This window comes from Lepidothrix coronata, unplaced genomic scaffold (genome assembly GCF_001604755.1).
Source record: "Lepidothrix coronata isolate B3197 unplaced genomic scaffold, Lepidothrix_coronata-1.0 Scaffold39, whole genome shotgun sequence".
Classification (NCBI taxonomy): Eukaryota; Metazoa; Chordata; class Aves; order Passeriformes; family Pipridae; genus Lepidothrix; species Lepidothrix coronata.
This window is the reverse complement of record NW_016690219.1, coordinates 3052426-3078699: the sequence shown is the minus strand read 5'-3', so window position 1 is coordinate 3078699 and position 26274 is coordinate 3052426. Positions and strand designations below refer to the sequence as shown.

Genomic DNA, 26274 nt, shown 5'->3' with positions numbered 1-26274 from the left:
ATCTGCCCGGGGGGCCGGGAATCGAACCCGGGTCGCAGCGGTGAGAGTGCAGCACCCTAACCACTAGACCACCAGGGGCCCCGCTCTTAAGCATATATTCATTTAAATCTCATAATCAATACTAAAACAGTCAATAACCCAAAAAGCCCATCAAAATTTCTCATGATGCTGTATTTTGCACTCTATGGATCCATTATTCCTCAGTCCCCTCATTAACCTTCTCCCTACAGAAAGGTGGAAAGGCTTGAACTCACAAAAGAACTAGATTCTGTTTGAGAGACTCAAAATTACCATTTTGAATCATCAAGGAAAGGCAGACCATGTCCTGGTATCTTTGTGCAAAAAAAATCCTCACTTATTTCAATCATTGTTATTAATCCAGTGGGTTCTGATTAAAAGTTTGCCCTGTCACTAAGAGAAAATAATTTCTGTCAGGTTACCCTGTTTCACCCTGCAAAGTTGGAGCTGCCTGAAAAATGTCTTGGGGTAATATTTTTAAGCATCTTCCCCTGCTCTCTTTCAGGAAAATTACCTACTCCGCACACATACAAACTGCTTCTTTTCTAGTATGTCTGTAATTAGCAAAGAATTCCAAGCCATAAATATTTATGCACAGATGGGTCCTGAAATACCTTCATAAGTTTAGCACAGCCCTCAATAGTCAGATTTTTCAAGCGAGCTTTGATGCAAAACCTGCAGGTTCAGGAGGACTTGCCAGAACACCCTGTTAATCGCCTGTCTCGTAGAGGTGCCTTTTTCACCCAACAAGGGATATTACAATCACTCACAAAAAAATCCCACAACAAATGCAGGTGCTTCATTACCTACTTTTGATTTGAATTCCTCACAGATCTTGCCAGATCCTTTCATTGCATTAGCACAGGTCTCTGCCTGCTGGGATATAAAGTCTTATTCTGTGCTGTTTCTGACAGAGTCTGAATGTTTTTCCTTTTGTTTCAAACCTTTTCTGAAGTCAGATCTGTTTTTCTTCCCTGTGCAAACTTTCCTTTCTTGTTTCTTCCCCAGAAATTTTGCTGATGTTGTGCTGGAACCATGTTAGTTATGACATCTAAAAAGCTTGCGATCAGGCTGGTCTGAAATGCCTTGTCCAGACTTTAGGTCATAGAATCACAGAATCATAGAGGTTGGAAAGGTCCAGCCATTAACCCAGTACTGCCAAGTCCACCACTAAACCATGTCTCTAAGCATCAAATCTACACGTTTTTTGAACATGCCAAAGGACAGTGATTCCACCACTTCCCTAGGAAGGGTGGAACAGGGCATCCTGTTCCAATGGTTGACCACCATTCAGTGAAGAAATTTTTCCTCATATTCAAGTTAAACCTCCCCTCACACAACTTGAGGCCATTTCTTCTTTTCCTATTGCTTGTTACTTGGAAGAAGAGATTGAGCTCCACCTCACTACAACCTCCTTTCAGGTAGTAGTAGAGGTGCTAAGGTTCCCCCCGAGCTTCCTCTTCTCCAGGCTAAACACCTCCAGCTCCCTCAGATGCTCCTCATAAGACTTATGCTCAAATAGAAACAGATCCCGTTTTCCAGCTGACATCAAATGGCACAGTTTGTCCTCCATCAAACCTGATCTATCTCTAAACTATTGTGTCTGCTTCCAAAGCACTGGTGGAGAATGGTGTCTAGGCTGTGCTAACTTCCCTGCTGGGGCCAGGAGCTGGCCAAGAGGGTGTTGATTGTCCTGAGCCAAAGCTGCACATGACTCAGTCCCAGTATTCATGACTGCACTCCCAGTATCCAGGGGCCAGCCCCATTTAATTTAAACACAGCTAATAAAGTCATGCAAGACATAGGTTAACATTTCCCAGCCTGGTCTGGGAGCACTTAAAAGCTGGATTATGGTGTGGCGTGGGCAGGTGAGCTTCATGTCACACCACCATTGCCAGTGCCTGCCTTAGGCTCCCAGGCCTGAAGGAAGTCTTCGCCTATGCAAGGAGCTCCCACTGCCTCTGGAGGGACCAGCAGAGAGGGGACAAGCCCCACTACCCCACTGGCTGCAGATGGAAGTGAGAAGTGGGAGCAGCCCACCCACTGCTGACAGCATGAGCTCAGCGTTGGCAAAGGCCTTCATTGGCACCTGCAAAAACAACCTGCAACTCAGGCTGCTGGCAAGGAGGAAGGACACGGAGCAGCAGCACCCCAGCAAGGCAGCAAGTGAGGGGTAAAGGGGAAATGCTCCGCACTGGGGGGTTATGTTACACTGAAAATAAAGGTGGAATGGAATGAGACGTCCTAGAAGGCCTCTCTGGTGAGTACTAAGTATGAAAATGCTTTGGTCTCGACAGAGCAGACAGATTCAATAGGGAGATACTTACTTGGCCTGCACTTGTACCACACAATGAGGTACTTGCCAGTTCCAGGGCACGGATCTGTCCCGAAGAGCCGGCTATTGACGAGGAACTGGCAGCTCCGCCTGTCCTGGCACTCATCCAGCATCTTCTGTAGCCAGGGACACACACAAGAAACAGAGAAACAAAAGCACTTCAGTATCTCCATCAAAGGGATGGTCAAACAAAGATAAGCTGGAGAAGGACAAAGCCATCCCAACCTCCTCACCCAGCCCTGGCATGAGGCAGATGATGGTGCTCAAGGGAGTGTGTACTACAGGAGCCATGGACTAGGAGAGGACTAAACCTTGCACTGTTCTAAGGAGCAGGTTTTAGTTTCCCTGAATGGATGCAAAAGGAGGGATGTGCACTTGGACGGTCACAGAGATTTTGGAACATTTGCATGCAACTTAATCATGTATAAGACAATATAATCCCAAGAAAAGTGGCTTTGTGGACGTGGATCCACTTTGACAGTTAAAAGCAGAGACCCAAAGTCTGTCACAACCATTCTGCTTTAGATTTCTCTGGAAATGCACAGTTTCAAGAGAGCTCTTGTTTCAGTTACATAAAAGCTGATATAAATATATGTATAAACTGATGGTATTCCAATAATTAGTAGTTGTGGTGGGAACATTGTTGTATAGCCAACTTAGTTTTTAATAGGGTTCACTCCTCTTTCTTCATGACTATCATGTTCCTTTTAGATAAACTCATCAAGGGCCTGCGAGTCAGAGGGTCCTCCCACCACTGACATTTTGGATCCTATCCCCTTTTCTGCACTGCTTTTCCTCTAGCGCTCTCTCCCCACTTCCCCATTCATAACACTCACAAAAACTCCATCTCAGAATCCACAGGGGCAAGACATTCTGTCTCCTGCTAGAAAATAGCTTCATTAAGGAAGATTAATGATTTCTTTTAACCCTATGATCCTCCAAAGCAGTGGTGGTGGGAGAGAATATTATTAAGTGGGGTAGTAATTAAGTTTTAAATTCAGCTGGATGGCTTAGGTGGTATTTATGTACTCCTGTAGAGCCCCTAAAGTGCTAAAATTACCATAATGTTTGCCTGACACATATGAACCTGTCAGAGCATTTTGAGACCACAGAGCGAGGTAATCCACCAGCCTCGTTAAGTCCCTGCAATACAGAGCTGTGAATTCCAGTCCCAAAACAATTAATTTTCACTTGCAAGGAGGCACTGGAAAATCCTTCTTCAGAAATTCCCCTAGGCTCCCCTGGTCTCTTTTGTCTTCTCCCTGTTCACTTTTCTTACATCCACCTTGATATTTGGGCTTTCCCACAATCTCCTCCCTGTGCCATTAACATAAAGGCTGTTCCTGCTCTATCATGTGCCATGCAAATCAATTTTCTCTCCGCTTCAGTGACTACTGACTACTATTTTTGAGTTCTCCCTGAATATATAGAATCTTTAGCATTATAACTCTGAATGTCACGCTCTGAACAACAGCTGTTCCAGTTTCAAGTGCAATTTGAAACTGCCTCATTTGCGGTTGCTCATAACTTCCTAAAGCTTTCACCTTTCGGGCTGACACATGCAAGAATTCGTGTCTGCTTCAAGAATGACCTTTATTTTAAAGTTCAAACCAAAACAATCCAAGCCTTTTCTAGAGGGCAGAGAACATATGCTGTTGTTTTCCACTTACAGCAGTAATAAAATGCAGGCATCTCATTTAAAAATAGAGGCTTTAGGACTGAAAGGCTGAAAGGTGAACACTGAAGGAGGTGCCTGGCAGCGTTAGCCCCAGCTTGACCGTCACGTTAAAATGCATAGAAACAGCATATTCTTTCCTCCAGGCTCATAAGGGTTGGCTGCTCACTCAGCATGTGAAATTTAATTTAATGCAAAATCCAATGAGTTGCAAAGGAATTTAAGCAAGGATCCAGCACAGATACCTCTTTTCGTCTCAAAAGGCAAAGAACAACTGAAACAACTCTGGAGTGCTACACATATGGAGAGCAATCCTCTCAACTCATTGTGGACCTGAAGGGGTTTTCTGGTACTGGAGAGCCACGGCTGTGTTTACACCCAACTAGAACTAAGAATATGGAACAGAGGGAAAGAGGCAGCACCCCAAGTATTTACTTTCCCACAAGGAAAGCTGTCTCCTCTCAAAGGCAGCAGACTCGGGTTTTTAGTCCATGTTCATGGCAGATGGATGGGCTTTTTGAGAGCCTACAGCAGCAGACTCGGGTTTTTAGTCCATGTTCATGGCAGATGGATGGGCTTTTTGAGAGCCTACAGCACTGTGTAATAGGTGCTATTGAAATCACTGGGAAAATCATCCTGAGTTTCAGCAAAGACTGAGTTAGGTCAGCAAGAAAACCTCTTTGAAAACCTCAGCTGAGATACCTGAGCAGCACTTGTTCATCTGTCCTTAGACTCATCACCAGGAGTGAAGGCAACAACTCACCGGCCTCAGAGTAAATGAACATGGGCAGTTTACAGGTATTGCCACTTCATCTTGGCTCTGCTCTAACTTTTGGAAGCTCTTGCTTACTCCATGTATTCCACATAAGCAAAACCTCCTGAGTTTACTTCCCGTGGCATGCAAAGTAACAAAAAACCCTAGGAAGAAGTTTGTAATTCAATTATGAGCAAAAGTCATCTAAGCCATTGTGAGACCACAGAAAAAAGTGAAGTGCTCTTGGGGCTGAATATGCCTTTTACTAATTTGCTTTAGTGTTTAGCTACAGTTTCAACTTAATTTGATAATTGCCATGACTCCAAGAAGTTTCACGGGGGTAAAGAAACCAATATTTCCTTTTCATTCACATAATTCTATTATGCCTCCCCTAAAGAGCAACAATTTCCCTGAAAATATTAAAAAATCATTAAGATTTCTAATTTCCTACAAACTGTATAAGTCTTAGGCATAATGAAATATATCCATAAAGAGTAAAATCAAAAAATGTGTGCAATCCTCATTGAAATACATCAGGAAGAATGCAAAGAAAATTAGCAATGGATGTTAAAAATAAAATACAAAGTTGTTACACCAGCCCTAATGTTAACTTAAAAACTTGCACATGTAATTTTCACCTGTCCTTCCATGCACAGAAATGTTCTTCCCCACTGCTTTCATCAGTATGTGCTATATACCAGCACCTTCTTAAATGCTCTGAAACACAACAGCTATGCAGAATATGCCTGACCAGATGATCCCCCACAGGTAGGGTTCCCTGCAGGTCCAGTGGCTCTGGTGTTTACAGGATTCCTTACAAGCCAAGACCTTGGCTTTCTGGTCTTATTCTCAAAAATCGTACTTCTAGGCAGTGTCAGAGCTCTGGCAGATGTCAGATGTTGTTTCTGAAGTATTTGCAGATGATCAGCTAGACTGACACCAGGAAGGCTGTGAGTTCACTTGATAGTGAGGGGATATCTTGAGCTCACATGGTTTTTGCTTAATGGCTGGAAAAATATAGGGAATTCATTCTACGTTTGCCTTGTTGTTCTGGCTGTCACTGTCAGCTGTAAAGGCAGGAGAACAAAACCAGAAAATCAAACAAAAAGAGGCCCACAAACAACGTGAACTTGCACAGGAATAGCAGTAGACACACAAAACCCTCTCTAACTGGGATGTACCATCAGCTCCTTATGTCACCAAATCTGGCAGACCCATGACTAATGCCAAATAAAGTCACGTTGGTTTAAATTATATTATAAAAAATCACTCCAACTAAAGAAGGTGAAGGAGGAATTCCTGTCTGGCATGAAAGGGGAGGGAAGACACATTAATTGCATTGTGCCAATTTATAATTGCGTTCCAGTGGTAAATCAGGCCTGAGGGCTGACAGCCAGTGCTCAGGAGGGAAGCTGTAGCTGTTTAAACCCAATCCATTCCCTGGTTCATGACTGAGCTAAGAAGCTGCAAGATTTAGAGGAGATAAGAGAACAAGAAATGTGAATTCAAGTAAAACAAACACTAATCTAACTCCTGTGATTTATGCCCTGGATTAATCTCACTGCAGTGACCCGGGTCTTAAAGCAAGGGCAGCCTCAAGCTCAAAACCATGTCTTCCTAGTGGCCACTGCAGATGAAACACATTTCTTGTGCTCATTTTGTTGAGGTCATTAGCCAAGTAATTGCTTGTGCTCATTAGATAACAACCATTTAAATCTGGAACTGGATGGGTCCTCAGCCATTCCCAGGGGTGTACTCGTTTTTAGTCTGTCTCTTCAAATCACTCTTCAAGAAGCACTTCCCCTGCATGCTTAAAATAAACCACAACTGAGCTTAACACCCAAGGCAATTAAACTTATCTCAGTTCTTGGTCCCTCATAGCAGTTCATAGATTTAATACACTTAGGGTGAAACTTTGGGCCCACAGAAGCCAATAGTGAAACTCAATGGGAACTAGGATTTTGCCACAAGGCTGCTCTCTGTACAGCCTCCATCATCAAAGGAGCGTAAGGATGACTGCAGGGCATGTCAGTCATGCATGAAATTACACAGAGGAACCCTACTAAATAATTGCCCAAGTTGTGTCTAGCGGAGAGTAACTCAGAGAACAAACTGCATGAATGGATCAGAGCTGTGTGCAATCAAATGAAGATGGGCAGAGATTTGAACTAAGAACTTTATGCAAGAAGATACCAGTAATTTTGAGCATTTTTTGGTCAAATTCAATCCAGGCCTGGCCATTATGGTGGAGTTACACCAATACATACTGGTGCACCTCCATGGGTTTTGCAATGGGAAATAAATACAACAATCAAGGCATCATGAATTCTCCCTTACAGCACAATGCATTCGTAATGGCTTCACCTTTCATTTGAGTTTTTGTACTCTTTTATATACCCCTGAACATTGGTAATACTTTAAAACACACTATAAACTTAGTGCTTTCAAGTTGCAGACTTACTTACAGGTCCTGTTTACAATTATCTGAAGATTGAGTGATTATTCATTCACACAAATTATTGAAGTCCATGGAACAAGATTTTCCAAGAATCAGCAACAAGGAAGGATAGACCACATGAGGAAGTGAAATCCATGTTGATGAGGTACAGGTTACCTGCCTAGGGCTTCATCAGGCAATCTTCCCAGCCTGCTCCACCAGAAAGTAGTTCAGCTTTGCCCAAACTACCTGCATTCCATCTGTGCATCACTTGAAGAACAGATCAAAGGCCCTGAATCCTGATCATTGACCTGTGGCACGTTTTAGTACTCTACTATCTCTTATCACTCTCCCATGGACCTTGCAATGCTCTCAGCAGTGTCAGCAGGAGGAAACTATGCTCACATATTTGGTGACTCACATTTAACACACCAGACTGTGAAATAAAGAGCTGAAAACTGGGCACCCATTCCCTCTCACCAGCGTCTGCTATGGGAGTAGTAAACACCAGCAGGGCAGTAGGGCAGGCAGCTGTGGGCTGGGATGTTAATACATAACAGCAGGGTTCACCAGAGCTCCTCTGGCAGGGCCTGGAAAGAGCCCAGAGACAACCAAAGAGCAAAAACCTGTGCACGAAACAGAATGACCTGATACAAGCTGCATTACAAATATTACCTAATTAACATTACCTACATTTCCTAACAGTAGGAAACTTAATCTCTATGCAGGGTCAACTTCAAAGGGAGAGGAGGTCTAAGCTGAAGAAATACAAAAGGATGCATAACCAAAAGTCATGGGATTAAAGAAAGGGAAAGCTTAAAACACAAAGTGGAAAAAAATCATTGAGAGCAAACCATTACACTGTCAAGCAGGGTCTTAGCGGCAATGATGGAAGCCCCATGACTTGGAAAGTTTAAATTTAGAGTAAACAAAGCATTAGGAGACTTACACCCCAGGGAGCAGTCCTGCCTCATCAGGGAGACAGGCTACACTGGTCACCTCTGCCTCCAGTGCCTCTCCTTCTGCAGGACACAATCACACTGCTCTGACAAGCTATTTCAGTCAAGCCAAAGATTTCAAAGACAGGACAATTTAGAGATTATCTATGACCTCTGCATCCAACAGTTCTACTTGCAAATAAGTAACTGGGGGAGCTGCTTGCCAGAGAGTTCTTTTTCAGCCTGGGCAAGATTCATGAAAGAAGCTGCACTGGTTCTGTGATTTTTAAGAGCAACTTCAGCACTGCAGTAACCTCTTCTGGACCCTGAGGTCACTGTTCACCATCCTCCTGCAAAGTAATTATTACAGTCTGACAAAGAGTTGCCCGAACTGCTCTTTGATTCACTGACATTTCTGAGATTGAAATTTTCTTTGTTCAAACAGTCTTTAAGCTGTGGAGATCTAATATGCCAAATGACAAACAGTGGGTTCTTCTCCTAGTGGTACTGATGACCATTATTATTCCTTTCTATCAATCTCCTCCCTCTTTTCCCCTGACCATCGTTATTTTACAGACATTCAGAGCCATGAGAAATGGTACTTTCTTATTTCTATTGAGGTCACTTATGGCTGTGACATCAGTGGGACCATGCAATATCCTGTGACTGGGCACATCAGGAGCCATTGTCCTTTGCCTGCCAAGAAAGCTAGAGAAGTTTGGTTTGTTTCCTTCTACTTTGTATATTACTCTTAATCCATAATAATTGGAGAAAATAGAAACCTCTTTGGAAACAGTAACATCCAAACACATCTTACAGCCCTCTCTTTCTGTGATCAACAGCTGGTCCATGCTTTGAGAGTCAAGCAGCTCCTGGAAAGTTTATCTCATCTTTCCATCAGTGAATAGGTCAGCTCCCCTTCGCTGTCCGTCACAGAAACCTTCCTGGTAGATGCAAATGAAAAAGGAGGAAAAAGGGCTCAGGGAATCCTGTGGATAGCATGCAAGGAATCTGCTCCCTTTTGTAGGGCCGCTGGAGTGACAGCAGGAGATGGTGGCAGAAAAGATGCCCTGTATCTCACCTAAAGGACAAAAGGAAATACCACATCAGCAGCACTAGTGATTCTTGTCACCAAGGACTGGTTGTCCTGGAGAGTGTTGAAAGAGACCCAGGGCACAGGACATGTCCACACTCCCTCCCCAAATTACTAATTTGGGAGGAGAGGAGAGGAGAGGCAGGGCTTGGCTCCAGAGCACTTTCCAAGCACAGCCCCTCTTAGGGAAACAAGTCACTCATTAAAAGTTGGAAGTGCAATTTTCAGTACCTGTGTGTATGAAGAGAAGTTAGCCTACAACATCTTTGACAATTTTCTGGGGAGGAGAAACACAACAGACTAAGCACCTCTCCAGAGCTTTCTGTTTTCCTTCCAAATAAGCTGTGGTCTTATTTTCTGTCAATTTACCAGAATGAGAATATTGCAGGTAATCTGGTAATAAGCAATAATTTTAGGCAAACCGTTAGACATTCTTCCATATGGACCTTGAGTGGTTTATTGCTGAAAACAAGTGGCATCGGGAATACTGATCCAGAATTCAGCCTTCCAGTGCATCAAAAGGGCTTACAAGAGGGCTGGAAAGGGATGTTTTTCAAGGGGAAATGACGTAAAGCTGAAAAGGGGCAAGTTTAGATTAGATATTAGGAAGAAATTCTTTACTGTGAGGGTGGTGAGGCTCTGGCCATAGGTTGCCCAGAGAAGCTGTGGATGCCCCATTCCTGGGAGTAGTTCAAGACCAGGTTGGATGGGGTTCTGAGCAACCTGGTCTAGTGGAAAGTGTCTCTGCCCATGGCAGGGGCATTGAAACAAGGTGGTCTTTAAAGTCCTTTCCAACCAAAACCATTCTATGAGTCTATACATGAGCAGCTGCAGAAAGCTTTATAAGCAAGCAACTCCAAACTTCCTTCCTATATCAATGTGGCTCCATGCATTTTTGCAGGCACAGTCAGGTACCGTGAGCTTGGTCGGGAGTGATTAGGCTTCTAACTGGATGGATTCACTCATCACAAGACACTTACCACCAAGCAATGCAGAAAACTTAACACTTCTATTTCGCCTTAGTCCGCTGTGCCAACATTTATGTGTTCATCCGAATAAACATACACTGCTGCGGGGTCTGTTAATCAGATTCATTATTTCCCAAGGGGGAAGATCTCAGGAATGTCCATACAGTGGGGAAGTGCAAATGTGTGCAGTAGAGTGACAGGCGAGAGAACCATGGTTTAAGGGAGAGGCTAAAGCAGATGAGGATGGTTCCCAACAGATCTTCTCAGAGTAAAAGGTGTCTCCAGATGTTCCTGTGTCACCCTCTGCTTTGCAGCAATGTAATTTAGCTTTTCTCCATACTCTCACACTGAAAAATCAGACAGTGGGCGGATTAAAGCTGTGTTTGACCAACCCTATCTGGGTGACATGAGAAAAACTCCATGGTGAAAGCACAATGCACAGACCTACCAAAAATCTTCAGGCTCTCAAAATTTTTAGTTTGCATACTCAGGCCAACAGCACCTGCACAAATGCTCCAAAGGAGTAAAGGTTTGTGAGTGTTACAGGTCATCACAAAGACACCAAACCCATACACAGAACCATGTTAACACAGCCAAGGCAGGACAGTTTGCATTGCATGAGTTCCTTTTACCAGAGACGCCAAAGCTCCAGATATTCCTCTTCCCTGTCCCCAGTCCAGCTTTCCTGGCTGGGACAAGGACATTTCTTTCTATTACTTCACAGTCAGGAATATCCTCTGCAGGGCTCCCCAGGGAAAGTACAGAAGAGCCAATACCAGACCACACTGTTAATTATCAGCACTAGTGCCCCAAATTAGCTTCTGTTGTTAAAGGATGAATGAGAATTTTCTATACTTCCATCTTCAAAATATCTCAAAGGTGCTTCACGAATACAGCACAATACACTCTTTCCTTCCTGTCACTTACCTCATGTTCCTAGTGCTAACTCTGGGCTCCTCTGTTAAACTGAGTGGAGCAGGGGGAGAGACATTTAAAAAGCAAATAATGTCTGGCTTTCAACACAACATTACTTTGCTGTTCTGATCCTTCCATATTCATGTGACTTGATCCAAAAATTAATAGGAGACCAACCACATAAAAGGTGAAATCCCAGTCTGAAATCCTAATCAAGGGAGGTCATTCTCCCTCTCTATTCTCGTGAGACCCCACTTGGAGTGCTGCATCCAGCAATGGAGCCTTTAGCACAGAAGTGTCATGGGCCTGTTGGAGCAAGTTCAGAGGAGGCCATGAGGATGCTCAGAGGGTTGGAGAACCTCTGCTGTGAAGACAGGTTGAGAGAGTTGGGGCTGTTCAGCTGTATGGAGAGAAGGCTCCAGGGAGACCTTAGAGCCCCTTTCACTACTTGAAAGGACTACAGCAGAGCTGGAGAGGGACTACAAGGTCATGTAGAGATAGGACAAGGAGGAAGGGCTTTAAATTGAAAGAGGGCAGGTTTAGATTAGATATTAGGAATAAATTCATTACTCAGGGGCAGTGAGGCATTGGCACAGCTTCCCAGAGAAGCTGTGGATGTTCCATCCCTGGGAGTGTTCAAGTCCAGGTTGGATGGGGCTTTGAGCAGCCTGGTCTAGTGGAAGGTGTCTCTGCTTACGGCAGGGGGGTTGAAACAAGGTGATCTTTAAGGTTCCTTCCAACCAAAACCATTCTATGGGTCTGTGATGATTCTGTCAATGTCCAAATTCTTTGTGCATTTGGAAATTTCACACTGAATCCAACATTACGGTGTTAGAGTAAGAGAAATGTGTAGTTTGGGGTCACTGCCTTAACATCCTGGACAGGCTCTCCCAGGTGGTCTGTGTTTCATTTCAAACAAAAACAAGTGACTAAAGTAAGCAATCCTGGCAGCCAATCACATAAAACTGGATTAGTAGTGGTTGTCTCAGAGTAATCAACTCTTTCTTTTCCCTTTTCAACATAGAAATAATATCTGAACTGGACATTTACAGTGGAAAGAGCTTCTAAATGAGAATTTACTGTTACTCACAGCTAGTGTTTGCAGGGAACAGTATAAATAAATGCCGCTTACACTCCCTCCAGGTCACTCCCCAGAGAAGCAGCAAATTTATACTGTCATGGGTTTGATTAGACACAGTGATTTTATATACTTAGTTTTGAAAGGTTTGGTTTGGCTGACTTTTTCAATTACTGACTAACAGAATACACACACAATTGATTCTGCCTATAGCAGCCATATATCTGAGTTGCAAAACCACAAAAATACACACAATTTCCTTGTCTACAGCTTTCCAATTTTCCTACACACATGCATTTCCTACCAGCAAGCTGCAGGCAGTTTGCCATTCAGCTTGTGGAGTTCCTGGGTTACCCTTCAGAGAGGCCCCACCCCCCCTAGAACTGAGAAAGAAGATGAGATTCGTCTCTGGCATTTGGACTCACCCTACCCTGTGCAAGCACAGCACATTGAGGGATCAAAGCCACAGCTGGGGCCACCAAAAAAGCACTCCAAAGAGACTCAGGAACTCACTCAAGGTCCCCCAAGAAATCTGTGGCAGAACAGAGAATATTAGCTACTTTTTCAGCACATCTGCATCACCAAAAATCAGTTAATAACAGTGTTTAGTCATGTAACAAATATACTGTACAAGGGATCTGCTGCAAGGTTACCTACAGGGAACATAATTCTCACTCAGATAAATAAGGAGCGGGAACTACAAGCAGCATAAGTATTGGAGGTAAAGCTAATGGGTAACAGCTCTAAGGACATAAAGAGCCAAGCCAGGCAGGTAAGGATTTCTTTTAAATCCCTCCTACTCATAAAACCATGGCATGGAAAGCCTAGGGAAATATCTTCCCTGTTCTCAAGTTCTTCCAGATGCCTTAAGTAGGCCACTCTCCCACAAGGGTTGAGGCGATGCTCAAAGCCATCAATCACCCTGGTAAACTAAATGTTGCAAGTAAATTTTTCAGTAAATCAATAAAAGAAAGAAGGCAAGGCTAGCCTCTGCCAAAATTTTCAGTCCATGTTCTCCCACCCCAAACAACACAACCACCTTGTGTCTGTTTATTATGGACTTTCGATACTGTATCTGGGAAAACTGATAAGCACCATGTTCTCCCACACTACAGCTCAGTCATTTGCTGTGCACTGCAAGTGACAGGAAGGTAACTGCAAATCTGTCACCTTAAGGGTTCCACTACAGCCAAATACCAACCTTGTGCAAATTCTTGAGAACTTACCAGTGATATTTGGAAGCCAAAGCACTCACATCAGTGTTTAAAAAAAATGCTGTAAATGTCTCTTCAAAACCCTGGATGCAGGAGTGAGAAGTGATGTGGGAAAGTCTGGCCTTTAGCCAGATTACAAAAGAAATTATTCACTAGCCCTGTAGGTTCATTAATCTAGTCTACTATAAATTTTTATTATGAGTTATTATTGATTCATAGCCATAAACACACTGAATGCTTGAGATCTTTGCCCAAAAATTTTCACAGTCCCAAATCCTGCACTTGGAAAGACTTGTGCTTACTTCAACACCCATGAGCAGACCCCATTCATTTCAACAACATCAGCCAACTCATGTTTCTAATTTTAGTTGTTCCTACTGACAGCTGAGTAACACTGGCACCTTCCAAATAATCCTTTGATTTCCTGACGTCACACATGCTCTTGGGAGGATACATGGAGAAAACATTCCATGGAGAAAACATGGAGAAAACACAAATGGTCAGAGCTGATTAACTACTAGAGGACGTTACCAGCTTAAGTGATGTATGATCACTTACAGTGGCCTAAGAGCCAAATGAGTCACATGAAGTAGAGCCAAGGATTCTCTCTGGGTTTCAAGTTACCAAAGTAAAAGCCTCTTGAAATAGGATCTGAAGCAAAAAGAATGCCACAGCAGTTTCTGAATGTGTTGAAAAAGCTAATCATTGGAAAGGAAAACTATAAAAATAATAATCTTTAAACTCAGTAAAACATAATGTAGTCTTGCAGTGTAATGCTTTTTCAACCACATTCCTGAACTGTTACTGAGTAGATGTGCAGGAAAACTAAGAAATTCATCAGAAAATCTAATTCGGTCCTGTCTAAACTACAAAGATGAATTATCCACTAAGCTGTGTGAGATGTCAGAGCTCCCATGCTGGGTAGCCCTGCTTAATACAGGTCAGTGCAGCACCAGCACACAGAGCTGCTGCTTGGCCAAGGAAAGATGAAGTCCAAAATGAACAGATGCATTTTAACATGCAATACCTGAAGAGAAGTGCCAACTGAACAGGCAACATCTTCTTTAATTAAAGTTGCATAGGAGTGGGGATAGCGAGAAGGACACATCTGATGGCTTGGTACAATTCGGCCATAAAAAGAAGACTGGATGCTGATGGTGGTTCTGTGGGGACATCTCAGGGAGACATATTCTCCGTCGCAGGCATGGTCTGTGTAGTTCTTTAGTACCTGTGATATGTAACCTGCAAAAACCATGACAAAGAAACATCATTAGTGAAAGGTAGTTAATACTGAGGTGATTTACAGCAATGCAGCCTAACAAACACAAAACTAACAGGCAGTGAGGGACACATATTTTATTACTCATCTCACATACGTGCGAAGAAGAGACACAGTGACTGGAGATTAGGGAGGCTTGGTGATTTGACCCTCAACCATGTTACAAATCCTTATCGGAAGCAATATATGGATACTTCAAACTCTTAGTCCCATCATACAACTTATTTACAATGGCACAATGCGAGAAGAGGGTTTCAGACCACATATGTGGAGCAGCACCTTCACTGTGAGGGCAGTCAAGCAGTGGAGCAGGTTGCCCAGAGAAACTGTGCAATCTACATTCTTGGGGGTTTTCAGGATCTTACTGGATAAAGCCCTGAGCAACCTGGTCTGACATTCTAGAGCAGGAGATTAAACTAGAGAACTGAAATCCCTTCCAACCTCGCTCTTCCCATAAAATTATGATCATGGGCAAGAAAGGCTCAGATGCAGAGCCACATTTCATCCTGGCACACCAGTCACATCTTAGATCTCCTTTCACAATATACCATTTAAATTCTTCTGGCTACACCTTCTGTTCTAAGCCTTTGACACTAAAGCTTTGCTTTCTCTTCAGTTTTGCAAAGTTTCAATCTTTTTAGAAGGAAAACAGTATGCAGAACTAAATCTCTCCTTGTTTCTTAGAGGATTATGTTATCCACAGTAATAAAGTTGTTGACAAGGATAAAGTAGGGGACAAAGTCTCGTTAAAATTACACTTGAGTCACAATGGCTGATTGCTGTCAGGTTGCCATGGAAACTCCCAAGCAATTCTGACTTTGCCACACTCAGGCATGAGGGGAAACCACTGTGTTGCTGATCTGGAGAGATCTGTGGAGGAAACACTATAGCATGTTCCATGTCATTGTCAGCCACAGTCCCATTCAACCCCACAGTTCTCTCTGCAATTGGTTTGGAAGTCCCCTTCCCACCAACACAAGCCTATCAGCAGCCACTACACAATGCCCTGTCCCTATCCTTCTCTTCCTCTGCAGAGGATATGGTAAATAATGAGAAACTAAGGGCTAGTCTGTTCATCTAAGAGAAATAAGGAATAAGAAGAGTGGGATCTAATTACTGTTTTACATTAACTAAAGATCCAGAGGAAATGGAACCTGTAGAGGAAGACAGAGACAGGGCATTGTGGGATAGTTGCTGGTAGACTGTTTCCTAAGAGGAAGAGTAGAGAGAAAAGGCAAAACCATTAAGAGAAGCAAATAATCCCTGGACAAATACCTAAAAGGGAACCTGAGACTTCTTTTTTTTTTTTTAATTATGACTGTTCTCTTGGTGGCCCATCATCATGGCTAGGCTTCGTGAACGAAGATTTGGGAAGGGCTCTACCCATGTTTGTTACAAGCACGTTGGTGGCTAAAAAGGCCAATACGAGATAGGCATGTCAGGTTGCAAAAGGCACAGCAGAAAGACTCCTTAGGTGGTAAATTCTGCAAGGCAGGATTCTTTCTGCGTTGTCTTTTCTCCTCAAGGGTGATCCTGTGTGCTTTCTCAAAAGCATCAGCAGCGTTATAGATGGTGTGTCTCCAGTCCTCCCAGTTGGAGGCCAGAGTAGACCAGTTATGGTGATCAATATGGCCAAGGTCGAGATGTTGTTTCAGGGAGTCCTTGTATCTCCTCTTTGGGGCTCCTCTCTTGCGGCAGCTGGTGGCAAGTTCACCATAGAGCAAGATCTTAGGGAGGCGGTGGTCCTTCATCCTTGAGACGTGCCCTGCCCAGTGCAGCTGTGTTCTCAGCAACATGGCCTCAATACTTGTGATTGCTGCTTGTTCTAGAACAGATGTATTGGTCACATAATCTGACCAGTGGATGTTTAGGATTGTGTGGAGGTAGCGTTGATGGAAGCGTTCTAGGAGACACAGGTGGTGGCGGTAGATGACCCATGATTCAGATCCATATAAGAGAGTATTGGTGGCCCATAATCACAGAATAACTCAGGTTGGTACTTCTGCAAGTCATCTAGTCCAGCCATCTGTTCAAAGCGGGGCCAATTTAGTCCAGGTTCCCAAGGCTTTGTCCAGTTCTGGATATACCCAAGAGTGGGGCCTCCACAACCTCTCTGAGCAAACTGTGCCAAGGCTTAACAACTTCCACAGTGAAAAATTTTTTCATTCCATGCAATTGGAATTTCCCATGCTATGATTTTTTTTTAATTTGTTCTCTCTGTTTTTTTCATTGGTGCATTTTTGTACCCTTTGGTACCTTTCAGGGAGAAGACTGGTTCCATTTTGTCTATACCTTAAGTTAATATAAAACAGTAATTAGATCCCGCTCTCCTTATTCTTTACTGCTAGATGAACAGATCAGCTCCCTCAGTTTCTCATTGTTTATCACATGTTCCAGTACTCTTGCCTTCCTGGCAGCCAAAGACACTCTATTTAGACTCTCAACACCTTGGCTACACTGAGGACCCATCTTGGTATGAGTTATCATTCATTCCTGCTTCCTCACACTCACCATCCTGCCTTCCAAGACATGACAATGCACACAGGGAAACACATGTGGTTTGAGAGAATTCACATGGCTTGCTCAGAATCATTCCCACATCAACTCTAGCTCTCCTCATAGACACACCTGTAGGGTATATTTTCCCCAGTAAGATAAACGGTCGCGGTGGTTTTTCTCTGTCTCTAAAACCATATCCAGCAACTTCCTCTTACTATCCAAAATAGTATGACCTATATCCAGATTTTTACTGGCAGTAGATCTGCTTCCATACCAACACTGAAACCTAGCTAAGGAGTTCTGTGAAAGAACACTTGTCTGAGCAAATTTCAACATGTCTAAAACAACTATAATCACTGTTCTTAGAGATAACCAATACACAGTAATTTAGCTTCAGCATCCAAGCTGCCACTGCAAAGGCTGGGTTCTCTGATTTCTCTAAATTTTAGCCTGTAGTTCTTATTTATCAGCTCTGTTGCTGCAGCGCCTCGAGGTCTGTGCCAAATAAATATTTACTCAAATCAGCATATTAAATTCCAAGTCCTCAGGGCAGCATAAGGAAAAGGCTGAGACACAGCCCGAATAATTAGAGTAAGTGACAGGGCTGCATCAGATGAGGAAAGAGCACTATTTAATTTAGTACCTTTATCTCAATTGTTCAAGGAAACACTCTGGGATGAAATGAACTACTGGGGTGGATCTCCTTTCCCAGTCAGTAGAATACATGCTCTGTGGGACACTGCACACCTAGTCCCAAACTTAGATCAGCTCTTCTCCCTCAAAAATAAAGCAAATATACAACATGGGTATCAGGAAAAGAAAACTGCAGACTCAGAATATAACACAAAACATTAAAACCCACTTTCCACACTGTTACTCCAGCGCATTAGGACTTTTCCCTGAGGCTGACCTATTAGGGAGCCAAAGAAATACAACCAAAGTGCTGTCAAGATTCTGCTGGTTCCTTTGAATATTCAATTACTCTGTCAGAACAGCCATCCTAGGGCATGCCTTTCATATCAGCCAATTCAGGATCAGAGAAGGTTCCAACCCCTGCAATTAGTGCACATCACTTGTTGAAACAGCTCCTTCCTTTCGTCTCCCATCAGCAATCTTGAAATAACTTGAGTTTGTTCAAGCTCAAGATATTGAAGGGATTGAATGCTTTGATGGTGACTGACTAATAATAAGCAAAGCACAATGTCTGAAACATCTGGCACTGACCACTGTCAGAGAGAAGATACTAGATCAGGTATGGGCATGGTCAGAGAGGAGATGATGTTCTTCAAAGAGCAAAAGGAAGTGCCTGTAGAGAATTAATCCTTTTTTTTTCCTGTTTAAGTGTGCCAGATTTGTACTATATCATTGGTAGTTCTTTTGAATGCCGTTGACATTTCATTACCCACTGATTCACAGTTTGCTAACCCAAAATCCAAATTATTTTCAGGACCCTTGCTGATTTTTCAGTAACAACTCTCCAAGCGACCTTTTGTACCATTACATGCAGTACCAGGGAGGGAATTACTGGGATCCTCCTTGGTGAAAGAAGGTGCTTAAGGACTTTAATGGCACTCGTATACCAGGGTAAGAAGCACTCCATAAGTACACAAGGAAAAGCTTACAAAGCTCTTTGATTCTTTCCTGGAAAGCATGACAAATCTCTTAGATGGCTGCAAGAACCTATTTTAGTTCAGTAAAATGATAGAGCAGATCACCAGTAGCTATTTATAGGCCACAGAATACGGCAGTCAAGAAACTGAGATGATAAAGGTGTTATCAGATGATGTCATCATTCCCACTCAAGTTTATGTCTCTGCATCTTTATCTGGGATACAAGCTGCAGTCTTACAAGTGTCTGCTCCAAACAAAGATAAGGTAGGCTGCTTTTAAAGATGACCAAAGGCAATTGCTATTCCTTTCTTCATCCATAAATTCTGGAATGTGAAATCACCATTGTCAGGTCTAGGACACGAAGGCAAGGAATTATTTGAGAAAAATATTTTATGATTCTAAGATCCCATCTGTACTTCTACAGACAAACGTACTCTGTATTGTCATGGTTCATCTTGGAATGGAAGTGACATAAATTCTCATTATTTTATCAGGATTTTTTTTGTTTGTTCACTAATCTGCCTGTCTAGGGAAGACAATATTAAAGCAACCGGTAATTTGAGCTTCTCTTTAAAAACGTATATTTCATTTTAAAATATGGTAAAAGCGTAAAAGAAATCTAATGTGTTAAGCTCACCAAAACTTTTCCAAATGCTACATGTTTTGAAAACCTGGGATAACAAAAGCAATTACAAAATATTTTGGGGTTAGCACTTCTCTTTTTTTAAGGACTGTATCAAGGACATGGAATCTTTGATGGTAGGCTTTCTTACTCCCAAATTAAGTCAATGTATAGGACTCAAGAGCTAAACATCTCCTTGATTCAGAAGACCGGTATCACTACCAAAGCAGGGATTTGCATTCTGAAGACAGAATAAACAACCAAAAGAAACACACCACAAAAATGATAGATCATTTTTCCCTCTAACAAGGAGGAAATGTTCCTTTCAAACACCACTTGCAGTTTATTTTTCCAAAGTGCAGAGTTTGCCTCCTATCAGTCATCAGCAATTATTCTTCACTAGTCACCAAACACAATGCTTAATGCTGATGGTAACTTTATCCCTCCCAGCAATGTCAGCTCCCAAGAATTATTTGAACTATTGCCTCTACAGGAAACTTTCTCAGTTCTCATCCAGCAGTCAGTTCTAAACTTTAACACATAGGCAAGGTAGAGAAACATAACGGCTTCATACAGAATATTGTCATTTTACAGAAACTGTAAATCTAGACATCATCCTTTACTTACTTTCATGGAGCTACAGCCCTACCTTTTTGAAACCAAAGCAGCTGATGAAGTGGTTCACAAAAGCACAGATAGTATAAGAGAGTCCACCCCATTCAGAAGTAGGATAATATACCTTCCAGTATGTAAAGGGGGCTTACAAGAAGACTAGGGAGTGACATTTCACAAGGGTATGGGACAAGGCAGAATGGCTTTAAACTGAAAGAGTCTCCTCTTAGGAAGAAATTCTTTACTGTGAGGGTGGTGAGGCACTGGAACAGGTTGCCCAGAGAGGTTGTAGATGCCACATCCCTGGAGCATCCCAGACCCCGAGCAACCTGGTCTAGTGGAAAGTGTCCCTGCTCATGGCAGGGGGGTTGAAATGAGACAGCCTTTAAGGTCTATGATTTTAAGAGTCTGTGATAATAGTAGAGCACACAAACACTCATCCATATACCCTATTTAACCATAAACCACACTGGTTGTCTAAAACCAGTAAGTCCTCTTCTCCTGTTTCCACTATAAACAGTTCCAGTTTTGCTTGACAAGGCACATAGCAACAGACCAGCTCACCAGTCATCAGAACAAAAATGTCATCTTCCCCAGGAAACATCTCTGTGGGAACATGCTGGAAGAATAGAAACAATCACAGTCACAATAAAACCAACTCTTTTTACAGCTTGGATATGATCCAAACCTTCTAATAAATTACAAGAAAACTCAAAGGATTCTAATGGTTAATGAACAACTACATATAATTAAAGCCAGAGCCTCATTAATATCTGCATCAAGCTATATCCAAGCTATTGTAATGTCTTCTTAAAATATCCCATTTTGAGCTCTTGTGGTTAAAAATACAGAAGTGCATACATATCATAGAGAAAAATCAACCTCATGAAAAAAGACATTATACTTAGAAATAAGCTATTTTCTATTATCTGAAACACATGAAATCACTGTAATTAACTGTGCTAGTCAATAAAGTATTCCCTTGTTGCTGGTTGACACATATTCTTTTATTTTTAATCCTCTTATTTTCCAAATCCATATTGTTTTTTTCAGTATCTACTGCTATTTTCTTCTAGTTTCCTCAGCTTTCTTGTACATGTTTTAGAGACACTGAATGCAAAATAGAACTTTTTATCAGGCGAGACCTTAATTGGACACCTTTCTGGAGCTCAGACTACCCCTAAACCACACTGTTTTTCAGGTAGGCTACGGATTGGAGAATTTCAGATTATTCTTTATACGCAGAGCACTGATACTCGTAACATCTCAGAGCAACAGTGCTAAGGCAGTGTAATCGAGTGACATGCCACGAGGATGGGCCAACAGGGCTGAAATGTGACCCCAGGCAAGGCTTGAAGCCAGAGCAGGGAACTCAATGAATGCATTTCATACCAGGCATTACTGATAATCCTGTGGTTGCAGCAGTAAAAGCAGCTCTCTCAAATCACAGAGCAGACTACTAGGGACAAATAGGGTTTGTTTTGCTTTGTTACTAATACAGGAGATTAAAACTTGCTGTTACAGACCTTCTACAGAGAGATTTGCTTTCACTTCAGCTACTCCCCAACTCTTTCACCTTTCAGACACAGTACAGCTCTGACTAAACTTGAACAGGTTGTTAGCATATTTAGGAAAATATTCTTATTTTAAATGAACAGTTCCTTGTCTGCTATCTGATATTTTGTGCTGCAGTTATGGCCCCAAATAGCATCCAGTGCTAATTCATAAATATGGCTTTGAAACAAGAGGGAATTTAGAACTGCAGCTGACTGCCAGCATTTCAAGGCTAAACAAGGTAAGGTTTTGTAAATGCTGAGCAGTATTTCATAGGTCTCCTGGGTTTGTGTAAGGATGAGAAGGTACTGGAAATTAGATTGGTGAAGGCTAGGGGTGACAGGAATGAATTATGGTCATTTTCAACTCTGCGGGCTTGAATATTACACAGATACTACTGAGGATTATTGCTAATTAATCCCTTAAATTCCCTAACCATAAACTCCTACAGAATTTAATAAAACACTTTAGCCTTTCCACAAACTGTTGGAGTTACTCTGGAGAATTTAATAAGCAACTTGAACTGCAAGTATTTGGGGTCTATAACTTTTAACAATTGGTCTAAAAATTCGTTACAAAAATCTTTTTTGCTATTTGAACATCATCTTAGATGATTTTCTTCAAATGTCCCTTAAATCCATGGTTTCTTGAGAACTTACTTTTTTTCAAAACAAATTTTAAAAGCCCTTATGGCTAGGAAGGTTTATTTTTTTTCTGATCTTCCATATTTTGAAAAGGGAAATGAGCAGTTTAAAAAAAAATAATTTTTTTTAATGCTTGTCTTTCTAGAATCAGGGAATATTTATCCCGGAAGGACCTCCTGCAGGTCACCTAGCCCAAACTGCTGCTCAGAGCAGGGCCAATATCAAAGTGAGATCAAGGTACTCAGGACTCTGTTCAGCCCTAAACAAGGGCTACCAAGGACAGTGACCCTCCAGCCTTTGAAACACCCATGCCAGGGTTTCACCATCCTTCTCATTAAAATGTTTTTTCAAATAAGTGCTCAGAATTTTCCCTGTCCCAACTCACGTCTCTTGCCTTCTGCTTCTACCCATTTTTAGGATGCAGAAGGAAGCATATGGATACTGCTCAGCCTTCTCTTCTCTTCCATCCCCTCCTACACCATGTTCTTCAGCCCTAAACTGTCCTACTGGCCCTCCCCTGGACTCCTTCTAGTTTGTTTTTCTTATAATCATGTACAAGTATCATGGCCTGTAATTCAAGGGGCTGACCCTTCACTTCCTTTGGATTTACGGAATATTTAAAAAACTCTTGTTTCACTATCTGTATGGTTGCAGGCAGCCATGATGTTGAAGGAAACTTGACAGCACAGAGAATTTGGCTGGAAGGCACTGCACCAGGACTTTGCCAGCTTGCCACCCTCTTTCCAGCTACTTATTCCTGCTCCCTTATTTCAGATAAAAGCCTGTTCCAATGTTCTTTGTTCATGTGCATGTATGGGGCTGGCAGCAGCCAGAGTTGGACCACAGGTCAGAGGGTCCATGATTGTGTCCTGCCACCGGAGCAAGTGAGGGTGTGCAGTGTGTAGGTCCGTCCACCTGTGATCACCAGTGACTATCAAGATGGACTAGCTGGCAAGGAGAATAAAAGCTTTGGGAGCCAGATATGAAAGAAGCCAAAATCTGGGTCAAATACTGGAGAGACCAGAGAGGATGTGAGTTGTCGACAGGAGAGGCCAGGAGGTTCAAGCCAGAGAAGACCAGGCCTCAGAGAGTCAACCAAGAGACCCGTCTGCACACCCACGTCTGTGTGTGAGGGGACTAAGGATGAGAGACCCCTGTGCCAGCTGCTGCAGGGACTGTCTAAGGATCCACAATGACCGTATGTGTGCATATTTTCTACTAACAGGCTTTCATCCTGCTCAGCTGGAGAGGGGAACAGGATGAGGCCGCTGGTGCTTTTGTGTTTGCGTGAGTCCCGAGTGTTTCTGCCTGCGATCTGCGTGGCCTGGCAGACTCACATTGTCAGGAACAGAAGCTCAGCATCCCAGCTGCCCACATCTGGGGACACAGGGCTGTTGCTGCCCTGCCTCTATCAGGCTGCCAGATTTGGCAACTCCTAACACTTCCCACTAAAAATTCCATGTGTGTGTACATGTGTATATATATAAGTCCAAGAAGCATTTGGACAACATTCTCAGGCACATAGTGTGATTCTTGGGGTGTCCTGCATAGGGTTAGGAGTTGGACTCAATTATCCTGATCCATCCCTTCCAACTCAGCATATTCTATTCTCTGATTCTATTCTATTCTATATATATAATATATTTATACGGAGACATATACATACACATGTGTGTTAAAAAAAAAACAACCAAGCAACCTTGTAGAATATTTTACATAATTTATGTTGCAGAAGAAGACTGAACACCACAATAACTGTGGAGTTCATTTTTTGCGGTGCTAAATTTCTCAGAACGCTTTGTTCAAATAGTGTTATAGCATTATAAATATTAATACATTATGTAATTAATATGTTAAAGTTACAGCATTATAAATATTAATGTCTTATTTTAATTGGAAAAAAGTATAATTTAGCATGCATTAGTATGTATTATGTATCAATCATATAAACTATATTGCACGTAGCACAATCATATTTATAAAATATATCTTATAGCATAACCTAAAGATAATTGCCAGGTCGCTTTAGGAAGCCTTATGGAGTTTGTTCAGTACTCAGAGAATGAGAGCTGTAATTTTGAGAGAGATTTAGAGTATACTTCTAACAGCCCCTAAAGGTCAATTCCACGCTCTGTGACAAGCTGGGCACTATTTCATTCTAGAGATACAGCTGCAATAAGTGTTAAGGTCATCACTTTATAGCTGAAGGAACTACACGGGTGATACTTCCTAAGCAGCATCAATTGGCTCTTTCTCCTTGGCTCTCAACCAAGTCCTTTCCAAAACACAGTCATCTCACACATAAATCACAGCACTGCTCGCTCTGGCCTTGCCATTGCATTCTAAGTAGCAATAAAGTGCTCACAACACCAGGGTCACGTAGCTCTTCTAAATTAAGGCTTATTTTTTTCAAAGGACAGTTTTCTCTAGGTGGCTCATATACAAGAGATTTTTAACAACAAAACTACAGTGATATAATTAGGCTGCCATAATGATACCCATATAATTTTCTACAGTACATGCATAACTACCAATGCACCTTTTCTTGTGTAGGCGAGTCTCACTGGTGTTCATTTGGACTTGCACTTTCACAATAAAGTCCAGTTGATCCCACCCCTTCTGGTGAACATTCTTATGGAAAACAAATTTGACCTTGAAAATCAACATAATTACAAACCCGAGACGCAAATGGGAAGAACCTAGCTAAGAAAAAACAATCCCAAAGCTTTGCCCCCTCCTGCAGCAGAAAGCAGCACTGCCTGCGGTGAAGATCAAGAGCTCAAACAGGATCTGTCCCCACACTCAGCCGTTCCTACAAGCATCGCTGGGTCTTAGGGCAAGAGACTGACAGCTGTTCTTCACCTTCTGGTCCAGTCACTAAAATTTCTGAAATCAAATTTGTGCCATCTCTCAAGGGCCATGGACCAACTTACTCATGTGTTGCCCACATGATTAACAAATTCTTATGTAACAGGGAAAGGAGTTGGGAGCTGGATCCATGCACCTCCCTCAGAACATGCTCTGAGTTCACTGAAGGTCTCACTACTTATTCAAGCAGCCAAGAACATTTTATGGGGAGTAACATGTTCCTCCATCACGTAACCCATGAAATAGAATAGAATAAAGTAGAATAGCACAGCATAGCACAAGATTTCCACTTCCATGGTCTATGTTGTCCATCTGCAAACAATCACTGTCTCCTCACCCAGAGAAGAAGCACCCTCTAAGTCTCTGCAAGGCACCTCTATCTCCATCAAATCCCACCCACGGAGAAGTCAATGCTGGTGAGCATAATGCCTGACAACAGCTTCCTGGTGCACCCTCTTGCCCAATGAATGCACCTTCTGCTTTTTCCTCTAGTATTTTGAAAACATAAGGCTTACCAGTTCACCATAAACTGAAGAAAATTCCATCCCAAATCTTCTCTGGAAGTAGGAAACACTCAGCATCTGTCATGAAAGGAGCTGCTGTCTATCTCTGGCAATGTCTGTGACAGCTCATTCATGTCCCCACACGGTGTGACAGAGCACCAACCTGGGAAGGTTGGGAATGGCCCAATTTGACCAAAACACAGACTTTCACCATTGCAAACATAGAGGGAAAGGTTTGTTTCTGTACTGGAAACAAGGAGCAAGGGAACTATAAATCAGCCTTGCTATAGCCATGAGCCTCAGCAGAGCTATAGAAGACATGGCTAAAAGCAGCCTGCCCTTTGCCCAGAGCTTTACTGGGAGTCACAGGGAAGTATCCTGTTACCACTCAAATTAAAAAAAACCTTTTGCATAGCATATCACTCTGGGACAAAGAAAGTGGTTATTTGACCACACAAGTGACAGACAAGACTTTATGTGCACTGACCGATTCTCTTAGCAAATCAAGAATTAAGCCATGACAATCTGACAAGGGCTAAAAGACACCAACACTAAATAAACAGATTTCTGCCCATTCACAAGAAATTTTTCTGGCAGGACTATGAGTACAGAGAGATGGCAGTTTTATTTAGACTAGGGCAAATGGCAGGAGGGAAG

General features: G+C 42.4%; 1 protein-coding gene across 1 annotated transcript in view; it reads right to left on the bottom strand.

Moving 5' to 3' along the window:
* Nucleotides 1-26274, bottom strand: part of EVA1A (eva-1 homolog A, regulator of programmed cell death) — a 212817-nt gene that overhangs the window by 135914 nt on the left and 50629 nt on the right. Inside the window, exons 2-3 of the mRNA XM_017812971.1 lie at nucleotides 14453-14667; nucleotides 2346-2469 (exon numbers count right to left, since the gene is read on the bottom strand). Coding sequence (XP_017668460.1) covers nucleotides 2346-2469; nucleotides 14453-14667 — 339 coding nt within the window. The remainder of the gene's footprint in view (nucleotides 1-2345; nucleotides 2470-14452; nucleotides 14668-26274) is intronic.